General features: G+C 38.4%; 2 protein-coding genes across 7 annotated transcripts in view; one reads left to right on the top strand and one right to left on the bottom strand.

Annotated features, from left to right (window-relative positions):
- Positions 1 to 1,611: 1,611 nt before the first annotated feature.
- Positions 1,612 to 15,536, bottom strand: part of oat (ornithine aminotransferase) — a 15,808-nt gene continuing 1,883 nt past the window's right edge. Inside the window, exons 1-10 of one of the 5 annotated variants that reach the window (XM_082543490.1) lie at positions 14,221 to 14,332; positions 7,520 to 7,754; positions 6,336 to 6,560; positions 6,155 to 6,250; positions 5,698 to 5,825; positions 5,328 to 5,450; positions 4,798 to 4,926; positions 4,553 to 4,666; positions 4,219 to 4,363; positions 1,612 to 2,623 (exon numbers count right to left, since the gene is read on the bottom strand). In XM_082543490.1, the coding sequence (XP_082399616.1) occupies positions 2,463 to 2,623; positions 4,219 to 4,363; positions 4,553 to 4,666; positions 4,798 to 4,926; positions 5,328 to 5,450; positions 5,698 to 5,825; positions 6,155 to 6,250; positions 6,336 to 6,560; positions 7,520 to 7,730 (1,332 nt within the window). In that variant the 5' untranslated portion in view covers positions 7,731 to 7,754; positions 14,221 to 14,332 and the 3' untranslated portion in view covers positions 1,612 to 2,462. Of the gene's footprint in view, positions 2,624 to 4,218; positions 4,364 to 4,552; positions 4,667 to 4,797; positions 4,927 to 5,327; positions 5,451 to 5,697; positions 5,826 to 5,946; positions 5,998 to 6,154; positions 6,251 to 6,335; positions 6,561 to 7,519; positions 7,755 to 11,284; positions 11,454 to 14,220; positions 14,333 to 15,536 lie in introns of those variants that run through there. The other 4 variants (XM_082543492.1, XM_082543491.1, XM_082543493.1 and 1 more) reach the window with 4 other exon arrangements.
- Positions 14,324 to 15,536, top strand: part of lhpp (phospholysine phosphohistidine inorganic pyrophosphate phosphatase) — a 23,148-nt gene continuing 21,935 nt past the window's right edge. Inside the window, exons 1-4 of one of the 2 annotated variants that reach the window (XM_082543495.1) lie at positions 14,324 to 14,359; positions 14,547 to 14,580; positions 14,726 to 14,845; positions 14,973 to 15,160. In XM_082543495.1, coding sequence (XP_082399621.1) covers positions 14,344 to 14,359; positions 14,547 to 14,580; positions 14,726 to 14,845; positions 14,973 to 15,160 — 358 coding nt within the window. In that variant the 5' untranslated portion in view covers positions 14,324 to 14,343. Of the gene's footprint in view, positions 14,360 to 14,546; positions 14,581 to 14,699; positions 14,846 to 14,972; positions 15,161 to 15,536 lie in introns of those variants that run through there. The other variant, XM_082543496.1, reaches the window with a different exon arrangement.

The following is a 15,536-nucleotide window of genomic DNA, read 5'->3' as shown; positions in this document are numbered from 1 at the left end:
TCTGCAGTTTCCACTTGAGAATTTGTCCAGCTCTTTTGCAAGCCATGCATTCCCACAAAACATAATCCAAGCTTTCTTTGGAAGAATGATTGTTGACAAAAAAAGCACTCAATACAAAGCCTCTGAAGAGAAGCTGGCCATTAGTATTCCATCACATGCAACGCATTGAACTAAACCTTGCGGACTTTATTGATTTCTAAGTGCATTCATTATGCTTTTATGTATCTGTCTCAAAGTGACACCTGATGTCTACTGCATATTTTTTTCTAAATAAAGGGTTTGAAATAACATCCATTTAAAAAAGGGTAATTACTGCAGACTAATGTGTTTATTCCACAGTAATTACACTAATAAATTTGCACTGCCTGAAGGTCATATGGCTGAAGTTTTAGGCTATGTTTGTGGTTCTCAAGCAGTGGATCAGGCCCCAGTGCAGAGAAACACCGGGGGGAAAGTGGAGTAGAACTAGTGATGGGATTATGTTTTATTGTTAGAGAGTTTGGGATGTAGGACCACTGGGATATGCTGACACTGTAAGCATAAAGTTATTTGATCACACAGTGACTTACAGTATATGTAGTCTTTTTGTTTCTCTTGGTTTTACTGTTTTCTGTTTGTGAGTGTGTGTGGCCAGGGACAGGAATTCATGTGACTTTTACTTCAGTCAGCTCACCAGAGATTCTTGCTGTGAGACTACTGTGTTGTCAGAGGTGATTAAAAGTAACCGTTACATCCTGAAATTTTAAATATTTGTTTCAGTGTAGCGTTTATCTCGCACTCCTATCCCTCCTGACTTACAACTCCACATCTGCCCACCTCAGAGCATAAGATGCGCCACTGCTTCATATTTAAGTCATATTTAAAAAGCCAGTTCTCCTTCTCCTCGTCTGAATTGTCACATGATCAAAAATGTGCTGGCTTCTGCTCAAGAAAAATAAAGTTGATATACTGGACTCTGACACTGACCACTTCCAAAGAATAAGTCAGAGTAGATCTGTAAATATGTGGAAATCCCAGCGTAGCGCTAGCCTGAAGGATTGTTTGTGCTAAAAGAGGGATCATCCAATCTGTGGTTTGTCTGACAGTGTTAAGCAGAGGGTGCATACCTTACTTTGTCAGTAGGGCTCGAATTGTCTCTCTACAGCATGTTTGCCTTGGATAGTTTTTTGGATCCAGTTTCATTTTAAAAAGAGCACAGCACCCTCTAGTGTCACATCTGTGGTCATTGCAAATATTTTAATGCAATGCAACATTTTTGTGACATGCTAAATTATCCAAGCTTATATAAGTCATTAGATGCATGTTTGTGGATCTGATCCATAAAAAAAAAAAAGTAATCTGGATATTTTTCCTTGGTTAAACTTTGTCCTTTACAAAGAACAAACTTTGATATACCCCAATACCCCTGTTGTGTATTGTGACCGAGAACTTTGTCCCATTTCGAATTTCCTAAGTTACAAAGTGAGTACAACCCAGATAAGGTTCTTTTTACATGGGATATCTTCCAGATTGCAATCAGCAAAGTCATCTGAATAAGTCCGTGACCTCACTTCCTGACGTGCTGCATTACTGGTGCAAGCAGAGAGCAAGAGACAACGGAAAAGAGATAAATAATTTGAGAATAATTTATTTAGAGCGAAACAGATGCAACAACATAAAGTAACATTGTAAGATGACAATCTATACATACTGTAGAAATGTAAAACATGAATACAGTAAACTCTTAACTCCATGCCAAACAAAGCTAGCAGCATAAGCCTTCCAAAGATTCAACAGTCCTTAAACAATATGATGTTATATAAATCAAAATACCAAATCCTTCAGTATGAAGTGTAAATTATTACAATCATGTGGGGTCGTTTCTTCCAGCAATGCACAATCATTTGTATCCTTGTTAATAATTTAGCTTTTGTTTTTGATTTTTAAAAATGTGCTTTTAAGGACGTGGGATTTAAAACTTTTATAAATGTATTGACTTCTAAAGCTCCTTAAGATAGTTTTCATGGAATGAAACAGCAATTATGTCTTTAGTCTAATTTAAAAAAATGAGTAACAGCAGACTAATAAATTTGTTGTTCACTTACACAAGATAGTGTTCATTCAGCCTTGTGAAGGCTTATTAAAACGAAAATCTTTTGTAACTTTTGACCTTTTTCTTTTTAAAATTAAAATTTTAAAAAGAAAAATCATCCTTTACTCCATTTACCGAGAGTCTAAAAGCAAATATTACTACAAACACTGTTCTAACAATTGCACTCTTTCCTGAGGCTGTCTAGTTTGTCTGTTCAGTGTCAGTGTCCTCAATGACGCAAACACTAAATACACAGTACTTTTATACTGTATTTCTACAGCAATGCCCAGCCCGGAAATACTGATTCTGGAAAAAAAGAAAAAAACTAGCTACTTGACCGATCACAACTTAAGCTAGTAGTCTGAAGGATGTCAGTGTGATGTTCAGTTATTTAGAAAGACATGATGGTTCTTTGGATGATATCAATGCATTCCTCTAGCTCGTCCTCTTTGATGATGAGGGGAGGAGCCAGGCGGATGATGTCACCGTGGGTGGGTTTTGCCAGCAGACCATTGTCACGAAGACGCAAGCACACTCTCCACGCATCGTAGTCTGGGGGAAATTGTTTTAATATAAGTTACACTAATATATCGTTTATACTCATTAAAACAGTGGTTCTCAAGCTTTTCACAATGAGTACCACCATAAAATATATGGCTCTTGAAGTACCACCCTTATGACCAACATTAAAGTACAATAGTATTATTTAACACCACATACAGTTTACACAGACAATTTTATTTCTTATATAAATGTTATTTTAACTGTCATTTCAATGTCAAAGTCAGCGATCACCGTCGGCCTCTCTCAGTTTTTATGATCACTGTTCATTTTAAAGCATTATGATGTAACTACAGCCCAGCCCATGCAGCAGTATATTAATGACTAACCTTATATTGCAGGTTTTCTCCCGATTGAAGTTTGGTCTGTTTACAGCATCCTGTCATGCGATTACATTTGTCCCTACCATCAGAAACTCTCACATTAACTTTTATCGAGTGGAAAAAACTTAGCGTTCATCCTCCAGCTTCACTGTGTTTATATTATGCTAACATAGCTGTGTAGCTAGCCACCACCCAGCACATCATTATATACCAGCTATCCCAACTTCAGTAACCCTACAAATGCTACTGCTGTTTAGTTTTCTGTCTTCATTTATGTCGGAAGTGATAGCAGAGCTGTACGTTTTAATTTTTGCTGTGGCAAATAAGCTACCAGATTTTTGGCTTCACAACCCTCCTTCATGGTTCCTGCATGTCGAATCTCAGTTTGCTCTTTGTGGCATTTCAGCCGATGACACGAAATACTATCATGTGTTGGCCTCACTGGATCGGCTGTGTGATGACCCTCCTCCGGGATCCAACCACCCAAGGGAAATACACTGCTCTCAAGGGGCTGCTGCTGCGGCACTACTCCCTCTCCGATGCAGAGAAACTCCTCTCTCTCTCGGGCTTGGGTGAAGGTACCGCTCTCGAGCTCATGGAGAGCACGCTGTCCTTGCTAGGAATGGTGCTCTCCAGACTCACGTCTTCCTCCGACAGTTACAGGTACGAGCTGGCCTCACCAACTCCCCGCTGCTGGCTGCGAATGATTACTGCTCACTTGCAGAAGAAACAGATCGCATTCTCCTGGCTACCAGGAGCTTCGGCATCCAGCACCGATTCTTCTGGGGGTCTCTGACTCATCGATGCTGGCTGGGATTGAGGCACCGCGGCATCACTGAGAAAGGGCGTGACAGCACCATGCCGCCTTTGCAGTTTTAAGACCCAGGGAAACGAGCCCGCCAGCGCTCTGTAGCAGCAGTCGCGGCTGCTACAGAGCGCTGGCGGGCTCATTTCCCTGGCTGCTCTACATAGAGGACTCATGCTCGGGGAGACATTTCCTGGCCTACTCTGGCTCCCAGAAGAGCCTCTGGAACCTCAACAATGCTATGTTATTTAATCTTTAAAAAAAGATCCCCACGTACCACCAGAGAGAGCCCAAGTACACGTACCACAGTTTGAGAACCACTGCATTAAAACATGATGGCAACACTCAAGCCTTGATAATCTGATAATAAAAGTAGACGACCGTCGATTAGCTTTGTAATCTGATTTCACTGACTAAAATATTTCATGTTAGCTATCAAGAAACGATCACTACTATACCTTTGGTCTCTTTGATGACGACTGCATTGAGGAGGCCTTTTCCTCTCACTGTTGTCACTATGTCTTTGGGCAGCTTGTTGAGCTGAGCCCGCAGCTTTTCCCCCATCCTCTGGGCATTATCTGCCAGCTTCTCCTCCTCTATCACCTACAAATAAGAGCAGCAAGAGTGGAAAACAAACAGGTTGATTATTCTTCTGCTACTGTCAACTTTATTATGCATTTTAAATTTTATGTTCATTTTATTTAATCTGTTTACTCAATAAGGAAAAAAAACTTTTGCTGACTTGTTTTACGTATGCCAATAAGTGAATGTAAAGTGCATTTTAACACTGACCTCTAGCGCAGCAATAGCTACCCGACAGCCCACCGGGTTACCTCCAAATGTGGAGCCGTGCTCACCAGGTTTGATGGTCAGCATTATCTCATCATCACACAGTACAGCAGATACCTAGTGCAGACAAAAACAGATCAGGTTAAGCAAAGGTGAAAAGTTCTGAGTCTACTTTGTCTCACAAATCTTGAACTCCGAGTATTCATAACGTGTAACGAAGCGTGATTGAACCAAAGTAAAATGCTTACTGGGTAAACTCCTCCAGAAAGAGCTTTGCCTAGAATGACCATATCCGGACGAACGTCTTCGTGGTCCACAGCCAGCCGTCGGCCAGTACGTGCCAAGCCTGTCTGCACCTCATCAGCAATCCACAACACCTGAAAAAAGCGTGGAATGTAAATGGACATCTTGTTGTCAAACTTAGAAAAAACAAAGATTGATTAAAGATTTTGTTGACATGCCTTTATTTATGCTATTGGTACATAAACAGACCACTAAGTCATTACACAGCTGTTTCCAGAAAAGTCAAAACACTTCTCTTTCAGCTTTTATCAACCACCTAAGAATTAACTACCTCTACTAAATGCCCGCTCTTTGATGTTGACATTCATATGCTTGAAACCATAAAACAGCATGAAGCAAGCTTCAGGAAATATGCGAAATATACTTGTTTTTATAACAAACACTAGACTCTAGTTCAGTTTGAAGGGAAACATTTGTTTCCATATCAACCTGTAGGTAATTACAACACTTATTTTCCTTTCTGCGCAGGACTTACATTGTATTTTGTGCAAAGTTCCCTGACTTTAGTCAGGTAGCCCTGATCGGGCACCACCACACCAGCTTCCCCTTGGATGGGTTCCATCATGAAAGCTGCAACATTTTGGTCTTGAAGGGCTTTCTGGAGAGGCGGACAAAAAAAAGAAAATAAAAAGACAAGTATATGATAATTCTGTCAATAAATAAACAGTACTTCAGTCAGTTATTCACCTGTTATGTTAAAAAAAGGTCTGCATTCACAAAAATAGCTAAATTCAATGTGTAATTTCTACCCTATATGTACACAGATGGTCAGAGTCTCATAGACTATATTATCCACTTAGCATGAAACTAACTGTACAGAAAATCTTGTGCATGAAAACCTGTACCTCTAGTGCAGGTATGTCGTTGAATGGGACCAGTTCAAATCCTGGCATATAGGGGCCGAAACCTTCGTAGCTACTGGGATCAGTGGAGCTGGAGATGGCTGCCATGGTGCGGCCCCAGAAGTTTCCCTCTAATCAAGAAGAGTAAAGAAGATGGTGTGTTTATCATATTATTGTTGTTTGGGGGGAGGGGGATCATATTTTTTTGAACAAAGAACATCTGAAAGATACAATTTCTAAGAAGTAACTTGCTTGGTTTAGCTCACTGGTCTCCTAATCCCGTAATAGTGGAGGTTATTGTGCCTGCCAAGTCAAGAAATGGGTCATCTTACCTTATTAAAGTAAACGTTAGTAACGTTTGGTCTATTTCTTACAGAATGATGCGTAAGGTGAAAAAAAATGGACACACTCACGAAAAGTGAAGTCAATTTCAATGAAAAAAAAAAAAAAACCAACTTACCTGCAAAAATGATTTTTGCCTTGTTTTTGGGAATCCCCTTTACATTGTAGGCCCACTTGCGTGCGAGCTTGCAGGCAGTCTCACCACCCTCAACACCTGTTGCATTACAAAATATTAGAGTCAACAAATCTACTCACAATGACCTTCAAAGATAGCTAGCGCAGTCAGGATTAGATGTTACCTGTATTCATTGGCAAAACTTTATCATAGCCAAACATGTTGGTGATATACTCCGCATAGGCTCCCAGCACATCATTATAGAACGCTCTGGAAGTCAAGGTGAGCTTCGATGCTTGGGAGGTGAGTGCAGCTATGATCTTGGGATGGCAGTGGCCCTGGTTTACAGCACTGTATGCACTGAGGAAGTCAAAGTACCGGTTGCCCCCCACATCCCACACATAGATGCCTGGGAGGAAGGGGAAAAAAACAGATGGACATGTCAGGGTTAAGTGGTTTGGAGACAAAGTTAGAGAAGCAAGGTTGATATGGTTTGGACATGTGCAGAGGAGGAAGAGTGGGCAAATGACCTTAAAGATGGAGCTATCAGGCAAGAGGAAAAGTGGATGATTGCAGAGAAAGTTTATGGATGGCATAGAGTAAGATGGAGGCAGGTGATCTGCCATGTAGACACCTAAAGAGAGACGCTGAAAGAAGTAATAATGGTCAAGAAGAAAAGCAAGTTCTCCAGAAAAACTACAGTGAAACCACAAACCTGTTATATTAATTATAGTGTTAGCTTTAATAGTCATAGATCACTGTGGAGAAGTCCTGGACCACACCTAAATGAATGAACCGGTTTTATGTCTACACATAACAGACAACTTTAAATTGTATGTTGAGGCACTTTGTTAGTAGAAGTCTGTTGCATAAATATATGTGTTCCCATTTCTTTAGTTGAAACAATGAACAATTTAAAAGATAGTCTGACAGGCATAAAATTGTACTTTTGCAACAACAATACAATTTCCAAAGAGCAATGTGTTGAAATCTGACTAGTTTCATTTTCAAAGACCTCAAATACACTGCCAATGTAGTAAAACCACACTTGGATAGAAAGAACAGACCTCAACACTGTTGAAGCACTGTGGGATCATCTTGACAGAGAACAGAACAAAAGACAGCCAACAGCCAAAGAACAGCTTTGACTGTCCTTCAAGAAGCCTGGAGAACTATTCTTGACGACTATGCCAAGAAATGATGAGAAAGCTTAACTAAGAGAGGCTGTGTTAAAGAGTAAAGGTGGTCATACCAAATATTGACTTCTAAGCTCATAATTGTATCAAGATATAAAGTAACGAGGGGTGGCTCAATACTTTTGCACAGTTCTGTATTGTATTAATTTTAATAGTCATATGCCAAACGTACCTTCTCCTCTCTCCAGGGCCACAGGAAGGGGATGGTAGTTGTGCGCTCCATGCTTGCCTTCACGAGCGTAGATTTCCTCAGAAGTCAACGAGCGCTCAACCCTCTTTTTGGAGGCGGCAGTTGAGACGGGGCGCGTCCCAGAATGGATGCCATAACGGAGAGCAGGTGCGGTATGGATCGCACGGCTCAGCTGGAGAAACATTCCCTTCATTTGTTTTTATGCTGTGTGACACGTCTGCAAGTTTAAGCACAAACAACAGTTGTACATATCTGAAACATTTTCAAATTGGAGATACAACGGACAAACAAAAATGTGTAACAGAAAAAAAAAAACCTTCCAAACAGCACCTAAACTGTATAATTGAGCCTATAAATAAAATATACCTAAGAATTAAAGACGGTGGAGAAAATGATAATGTCAATGACTGAAATTCATTCCCATGAAGACGTTTGTCAGAGTTGGTATAAACAGAAGTTAAAATGACTCATAGGGAAGGGCATTCACAACAAAATAAGATGACGTCATTGACTTTCTGTGGAATTGTTATTGACAACAGGATTGGAGCCTCTTTAGTGCCCAACATTGAGAGAGCATATTGGGTGCTCGCCCTGAAACCCCTCAATGAAACTTTCCTAGGAGCATTCCCGGTCAAGTTCTTAAGCCACAGAGAGAAAGAATAGGTCCTTAACAAAACTTGGCAGATGAGCGCTGGTTTAGCTCACTGGGTTAAACAGACAGCCTGGGTTTGAATCTACCTGAAGGTCATTCCACAGGCCTCTTACATGGGACTTTCAAGATATAAAACATGTTGCAACAGTTTGATTTGGCAGCGTTTTTATACCGGACAGCCTTCCTGATGCAACCCCAAGAAATACATGTTTCAAAATAAGTATTACCTCATTCAGTAATGTAGTTATACAAATTTCAGATTGTGAGCGAAAAACGACTTAATGCATCTCAGGCCTTTGCAGAAGCCGTTGAAAGGTTGACCTTAACAGTTATCCATAAAATACCCACAACCACAATAACAATGACTGTGAGCATTTTATGGATTGTGGGTTGTTGCTGTTTATCGTCCATCTGGCACTTACTCAAAGCTTCTATCCAATTTCTTCGACTTTATAATGTTATTAATGATCGGTTCAAATAAATTAATTAGCTTTGGTGATTTTAACATGATTGTAGACACTGAAAACAACAGCCTGGATAATCCATTAGACCCAACTGGCTTCTCTCAAAATGACTCATCTTTTTAATTATACTCTTGATCTTGTCCTGACAACAAACTGATAATTTAACAGGTTTTCCTCAGAATCCTTCTGCATCGGACCACTTTTTGATGACATTTAAATTTACTATTATGTATTACACAGCACTGGGGAACAGATTTCATTACAGCTGATGTCCTTTTGAAAGCGCAGTAACTAAGTTTAAGGCAGTAATTCCTCCAATGGTATATTCTGCCAAGACAATCCAGAGGAGCTAACTAAATTTTACTCCCACAGAAGTCAATTACTTTGCTACTAGAGTTAAATCCTCACTGTGTACAACACTGGATACTGTGGCTTTTCTGACAAATAAAGCTACAAATCTTAACTCGTACTTAACTCACAAATGCGCTCCTTAAAGCAGATAACTTGGAAGCTGGAGAGGAAATAGTGTTGCACTTGTTTAGAAGATCTTTATATAGCAAGGAAAATTGTTGTATTTCTCTTTCTGAAAAAACAGCTTTGGATAAAGCTAGGACATCTTGTGACGTATCACTCAAAGAAATGGGACCAACTCCAGGTTTCTTTTCAAAAATGTAGAAAGGCGGACCAAGTAAAACTGCTGAAATTTAGACACGCTGTCTCTCCTCGCCTAGCAAATTAATTACTACTACTACTACTTATTCCTGCGTCTTTTAGGATCTTACAAAGCTTCAAACAACGTATCGACTATTAAATTAGTCGTCAACGATTTTGATAGTCGACGTAATCGTGACTAGTCGACTAACCGTGGCAGCCCTACCATCAACATGCAAAAATTCTCAAGATTCTACCATTGATTAATAGGAGAACCTTCAGCTATCAGGCCCCTCTAATCTGGAAACAACTTCCGGATTGGATTTGGGAGAGAGACACCCTCTCTACTTTTAAGACCAGACTTAAAACATAGATCTTAAAACTTATGGATCAGGTGAACCTGAACCATCTCTGCTTCAAGTGCTTGCTGACAGAGGGGATTGTCTAAGGGTTGGGGTTTTGAGGTGACCGTTTTTGTGATCTGATACTATATAAAAAAAAAACTGAATTGAATTTATAACTACTGCGAATATACTCCAAGTCAAGTAACTTTAAACAAGTTGTGAATGTTGTTTTTAATTCAGATGAATATTCCTTTTAAAACCCCATACAAACTTCAAGATTAATTACAGTTACATTGGTTAGTTTGCTAACTCACCTGAGTCTATTTGGCAGTGCCAAACAAAGTGTACTTTGATATTTGTTTTAGGGAGAATTGAGCAGACAGCTTCAGTTGAGTTGAGATAGGAAATAGATGACTTATTCACAGGGGCCAGTGCATATTGGTAATCCAACATCCCAATAACCAAAGTTTACAGATTTACAGATGCTTTAATTCTAAATAGAGACCTTAATTATAAAACAGGCAGTAGCTGGGAAGATTCTCAGTCTTTCTGTGGTATTTTTGGAGTGCTTTTGTACCATGTTTGTACTATTTTTTGTCTGTTTTAGTTTTCTCTCATTTTTTGGGTAAATATTACTGCTAAATTGTCGTGTCTGTTACACATTACTGCTATTCATCATTTTATATATTTTAGGGCAATTTAATATACAGCATTACAACATATTTTACAAGGATGTGTTTGAAACATACGTGTTTGTTAAATGGCCTTCATTTTTATCACAAACATGCAAAATGATCTTTCCATTTTTTCCCCACCACTTGATATGAAGAACTTTATGAGATAATTAAATTAAAGTAACTAAATTTTAAAACCAACTGCACTAGTTGTAATATGCTAAAAGAGCAACAATTGTCTCCGAGATATATCAGAACAGAAAAGACCCCACGTAATATGACATAAAAACACCAGGATTTTTTACCTTAAGTACAGTATTGAATCAACTGAGTTTAAATATATAATAGTGGTAGATTTTAATGACACATTTGTATTATGTTGGCAAAGTGTAATGAGGCTAGTCACATGAACTAGCCAGCTAGCTAGCTAATTAGCTAACTGCTGTTTGCTAGCTAAGGTTAAAATTACTTTTGGTTAAAGGGATACTGCTTAATAATAATGTTTTTACATGGCCTTGGTCTTCTCTCAGCCTCAGATAATCACAGATAGACGAAATGTCATAATTTTCTACAGTAAAAATATAACTAATAAGATAAAATAAAGATTTAATCACCATTTCTATCAAACAATGCTATCCAAATTAACTGTAGTTATCACTGCGAGGTAAAAGGGCCTCAACTAGAATTAACACAAATATCCAAATACATGAGATGGAATTTCACCCATTACTCACTACGCTGAGAAACAGTATCTTAAATGCTAATATAATATGATATAGTAAGCATAATATGCATTTTATGTTTGCAGTGAGCTTTGCACGATAACAAGGTCGAGGATAGAATCTAACTGCTCATTAACTTGTTTTCTTACATAAATTCAATACAACAAGTACATCTATTAATTAACTCAATGGCACATGTGTAAACATTTAAAATCAATAAAAGCAGAAGAAACTACTCACTTACAGGTCAAGAACAATTGACAGCGCAACAGCCAAAGTTGTGACCCTCCCCACACCTTTCCCTTGCCTGGAATTTCAGATTCACCCAAAACAACTTTAGTTTCAGCCCATTTTGTCCTTTCATAATAAAAGTCCTTAATATTTCACTGTGCTATGGATACAATGGCGCACAGAAGTACATTCAAGCAGTTTACTGCAGATTTTAAGAACTTTTTATTGTTATTCATTGAGAAATAGATTTGGTTTTTCTAAATAAAATGATTATGGTATCTTTCAACAAAATATGGGGATTTAAATAAAACACTACATAAAAACTCCATAAGGTAGCTAAAAATAGCTAATTCCACAAATTTGTGGGAAAAAAGATCTTTATTCATTTAGTGTTAGTGTAATTTTCTTTTCAGTGGAAGGACTTCGGGGTCTTGTTCATGAGTAAGGGGAGATCAGCAGAGGATTGGTGCAGCGTCAGCAGTCATGCAGATGCTGTTGTCTAATTGAAAGAGCCTGTTAATGCATAAAAGGAACAGTTTGATGGCAGCAAAACAAAACCTTAAGCAAGTTGTTCTAAGAAGGCATTGGTAAAGAATAAAGTTAAAGTAAATGTTTTGGGGTAGTGAAGTGAAACCACGACCTAATAAAAAACTGTGGGAAAAATGAGCTAACTTACAAGCAGTCAGACTTTCTTGTAATTTTTAATGTGGCCTTGACATACTTCAGGCTTTCTTTGGATACTGTAACTAGCCCTTCTCAAAGGAATGTTTTCTTGCTCGTTAAGCAACTTAACACTGATCTGTGAATCGCTCAAACATAAGGCACCTAACTAAAAGGATGAACCTTTGTGTCTGTTGAATCTACACGTAACAAAGAACCAATTTTTGAAAATATCTTTCCACACTTTATTACCAGCAGCATGTCAGGAAAAGAAAAAAAAAATCATAATTTGTTCCCATTTTTAGTTAAATCTACAAACATTTACAAAAAATAACAATGTAGCAGCTTGACATGCACAAAATGGTATTGATAAGACACCCAAAGAACTATTGCTATGGTTTGCAGGTTATTCTTGAAACTGTGGAGGATCTGTCATGGTTTTAGGCATCATATCAGCCAGTGGTTTTGGGGATGTCGGCACAGCAGCTTCATTTTTTAGAAAAAAAACACAATGGAACACTATTAGTCATGAATTGGCCTCCCCATAGCCCGGTTCTCAATTTTACTGAAGCAGGTAGGGATCGTCATCTTGACAGAGAACAGACCAAAGGCAGCCAAAATCCAAAGTAGAACTTTTAAGAAGTCTCATAAAGTTCTCTTGAAAAACAACTCTTCTTCTTCTTTTGGCTGCTCCCTTTAAGAGTCTATCTCATCCTTATCTTTGAGTCTTCTTCTGTCACATCAACCATCTGCATGTCATTCTTTACTACTTCCAAGAATCTTCTCTGTAGTTTTATTTCTTCCATCCTCGTCTTTCCCTCTCTACTTTTAGGACTGCGTAAACGTGAAAATTTCTAACATATAATAATGAAGTTACATTTAAACATTTCAAAGGTTTTAAGTAAACAAGAAAAAATTTGAATAGTTACAAAAAGGTTACTGTAAATTCATGCCTGAGACTGTTTCAAAATAAAATGCAGCATCAGAGTTGGAACTTTAATAAGCTGATATACTCCAATGTGAAATTCCACAGACTGCATAGGTTTTACAGGCCTGCTGAACAATGCTTCCCTTTCAAAACCAGCACAATGTGTTGAATGTAAAACACTCCCATACTAAAGGCGGGTTAACAAAAAAGTAATCCCACAGCAGTATGGCAGCTGTTCTAGACTTTTCCACTGTTCATGAAAATAGGCTTTCTTGAATATAGGTGAGAAATACATGGTAAAACAAATCGCTCTGATGTGTCTCACATCATTGTGTTTATTAGGGCTTTTGTCTTTTCGCTGGAAAGTTGTTGTTGTTGTTTTTTAAGTTTTATTACAGTTAACTAAAACTACACATGTAATTTTAGTTTGACAAAATAACTACGAAAATAAAATTCAGCAGAAAACAGTGTTATAAATACACCAACTTAACTATAAAAATAATATACAGGAAGTAACCTAAACAATACTCTTTGTTGGAACAACCATCATTTAATTTGCTTATTGAGAGTTGCAGTTCTTCGTGAGTTAGCCTGTAGTTTAATATCTATTGTAAACCTCTTTAATATCTTATCACGGAAAAATATCTCCTTATTTATTATATCCCTAGCTCTATTACTAAGAAGACAAACTAGATAATGTTATTGCAATAACTCTGGAATGCTATAAGCCACCTTCTGAGGGAAATCTATTATTACCTAAGTCAATATGATTAAACTAACAAGAGTGTAGACAGCAGCTTTAGCATGTACAGCACAGAATAAACACTCTGTAAATTGGAAGGTTTAATGTAATGACACTGCACGTGTCCCTGCTGATGTGCCGCAGACAGCATTAAAGCTCCTTTTAGGTGAGCCATGATAGGCTGTCGTGGGAGCTGCCTCCGGGATACACCCACCAGCCCCAGCAGGCTAAATAAAGATGGGCAGTTAAGAGTTCTTTCAGATTATGTATATTTATATTTATATCTCAGTTCTCCAAAACAATCCCGGATTATACAAACCTGTATCGTGGCCCTGAGACATGAGCTGCAGCGATATGTAGTTTAAAATGATCGAGTGGTTAAATGTGATGCTTATCAGCGATTCAGTATGAATTAACACAGGTTCCTTATCTTATCTCGTCCCCCTTTAAAACGCATCTAAATTGCTGCAGAGACACAGGTGCTTTGTTTCCTTTATGTAATACCGGATAGCAGAGGAACATGAGCAACTTCCGGATGCCAAATTTCCATCCCTAAATTATTTAAGAAAAAAATTCAAAAAGAGGAAGGAAAAATAAAAGGAAGTCAGACAGTACCAGAAGAAAGCCGAGCGTGGTCAAATCTCTCTTTCCAAGTCGATGATGCTTGTCCTTTATAGACACACCAGCTGGTAGCTCTTCTGTTTTGTGCAGTGGGAAGGCAGTGTCGTGGCTCTTTCAATGCGACTGCGTCACGGTGAGATGGGGTACGCCTACATGTTGCAATTCACGCAGTAATTGCATAATTTAAAAGACAGCAAGTATTATATCACTGAAATAAAAATGTATTTTTTCATTCTGTTTAGGTATTTTTATTAATTCATGAATAAATAAATTACTTCTTTGAAATTAATTTCTAAGTTTATTTTTAATGTTCCGTCCAGAATTTATTGAAAGCACTTCGTCTGGGATCCAATGGTGAGTCTAATTATACTTAAAGATGTACATTTAAAAAATACTGTTTTGTATGTTTTCGATAAACACATTATACTTCACACGTGCTTTGCCACATGCCGCTTTATATTACACGCATGCGTACTAATCACTTCGGCATGGCGGACAGTGGCTGGCCGGGCTGTGCTAAGAGTTTAAAAGGTGTCATTTTGGACCTGTGTGGAGTTTTATATGACAGCGGGGAGGGCGACGGAGTTGCAATTCCTGGCTCGATCGAAGCTGTGAAAAAGTGAGTGAAAATTTTACGTAGAAATTTGATTAGCTTTACGTCTTCAGTTTGAATAGCTGTCAAAGTCCGTCACTCAGACTTAATGATGTATGTGACCACCTGCTTTGCCCTCCTGACCTATTGAAAGGCTCAAGGAATCCGACCTGCAGCTGCGATTCTGCACCAATGAGACCCAGGCCACCAGAGAGAAGTTTGTAGCCAAGCTTCGAAGATTGGACTTTGACATCTCTGTATCTGAAGTCTTCCCTCCTGCGCCTGCAGCCATAGCTGTTCTCAAAGAAAGAGGTTTACGTCCTCACTTGCTGGTGCATGATGGTAAGATTCATATTTGAGCATCTAAAGTTTTCAGACCACTTTTTAGTTGATTGTGTTCTAAGAGTGCACTTGGAATAAATGCACATTAAAAGCCCTGGTATAATATATGTGAGGAGTACATAAAGGGTTTTTTCTGTTACATTCTGGTGTTAAATTATAAACTGACTCATTTAATCTCAAGTCATCTTGAGTGTTCTGCTGGACCACGTCTAACTTGGCTATTGAATGGAACTTAAATTGTCTCATAAGTAAAACAAGACTTATGTGTCTTATAATATGATTTACTTGGTAAAGTCTCCCCTTTTGCAGCATAAGACATTACTTATTCTTACAAATACCTGGCATGAATCCATATACAGTATATAAATTATATTTG

This window comes from Aulonocara stuartgranti (assembly GCF_965226115.1).
Source record: "Aulonocara stuartgranti genome assembly, chromosome: 8".
In the NCBI taxonomy this organism is placed as follows: domain Eukaryota; kingdom Metazoa; phylum Chordata; class Actinopteri; order Cichliformes; family Cichlidae; genus Aulonocara; species Aulonocara stuartgranti.
This window is presented reverse-complemented; position numbering and strand designations above follow the sequence as displayed.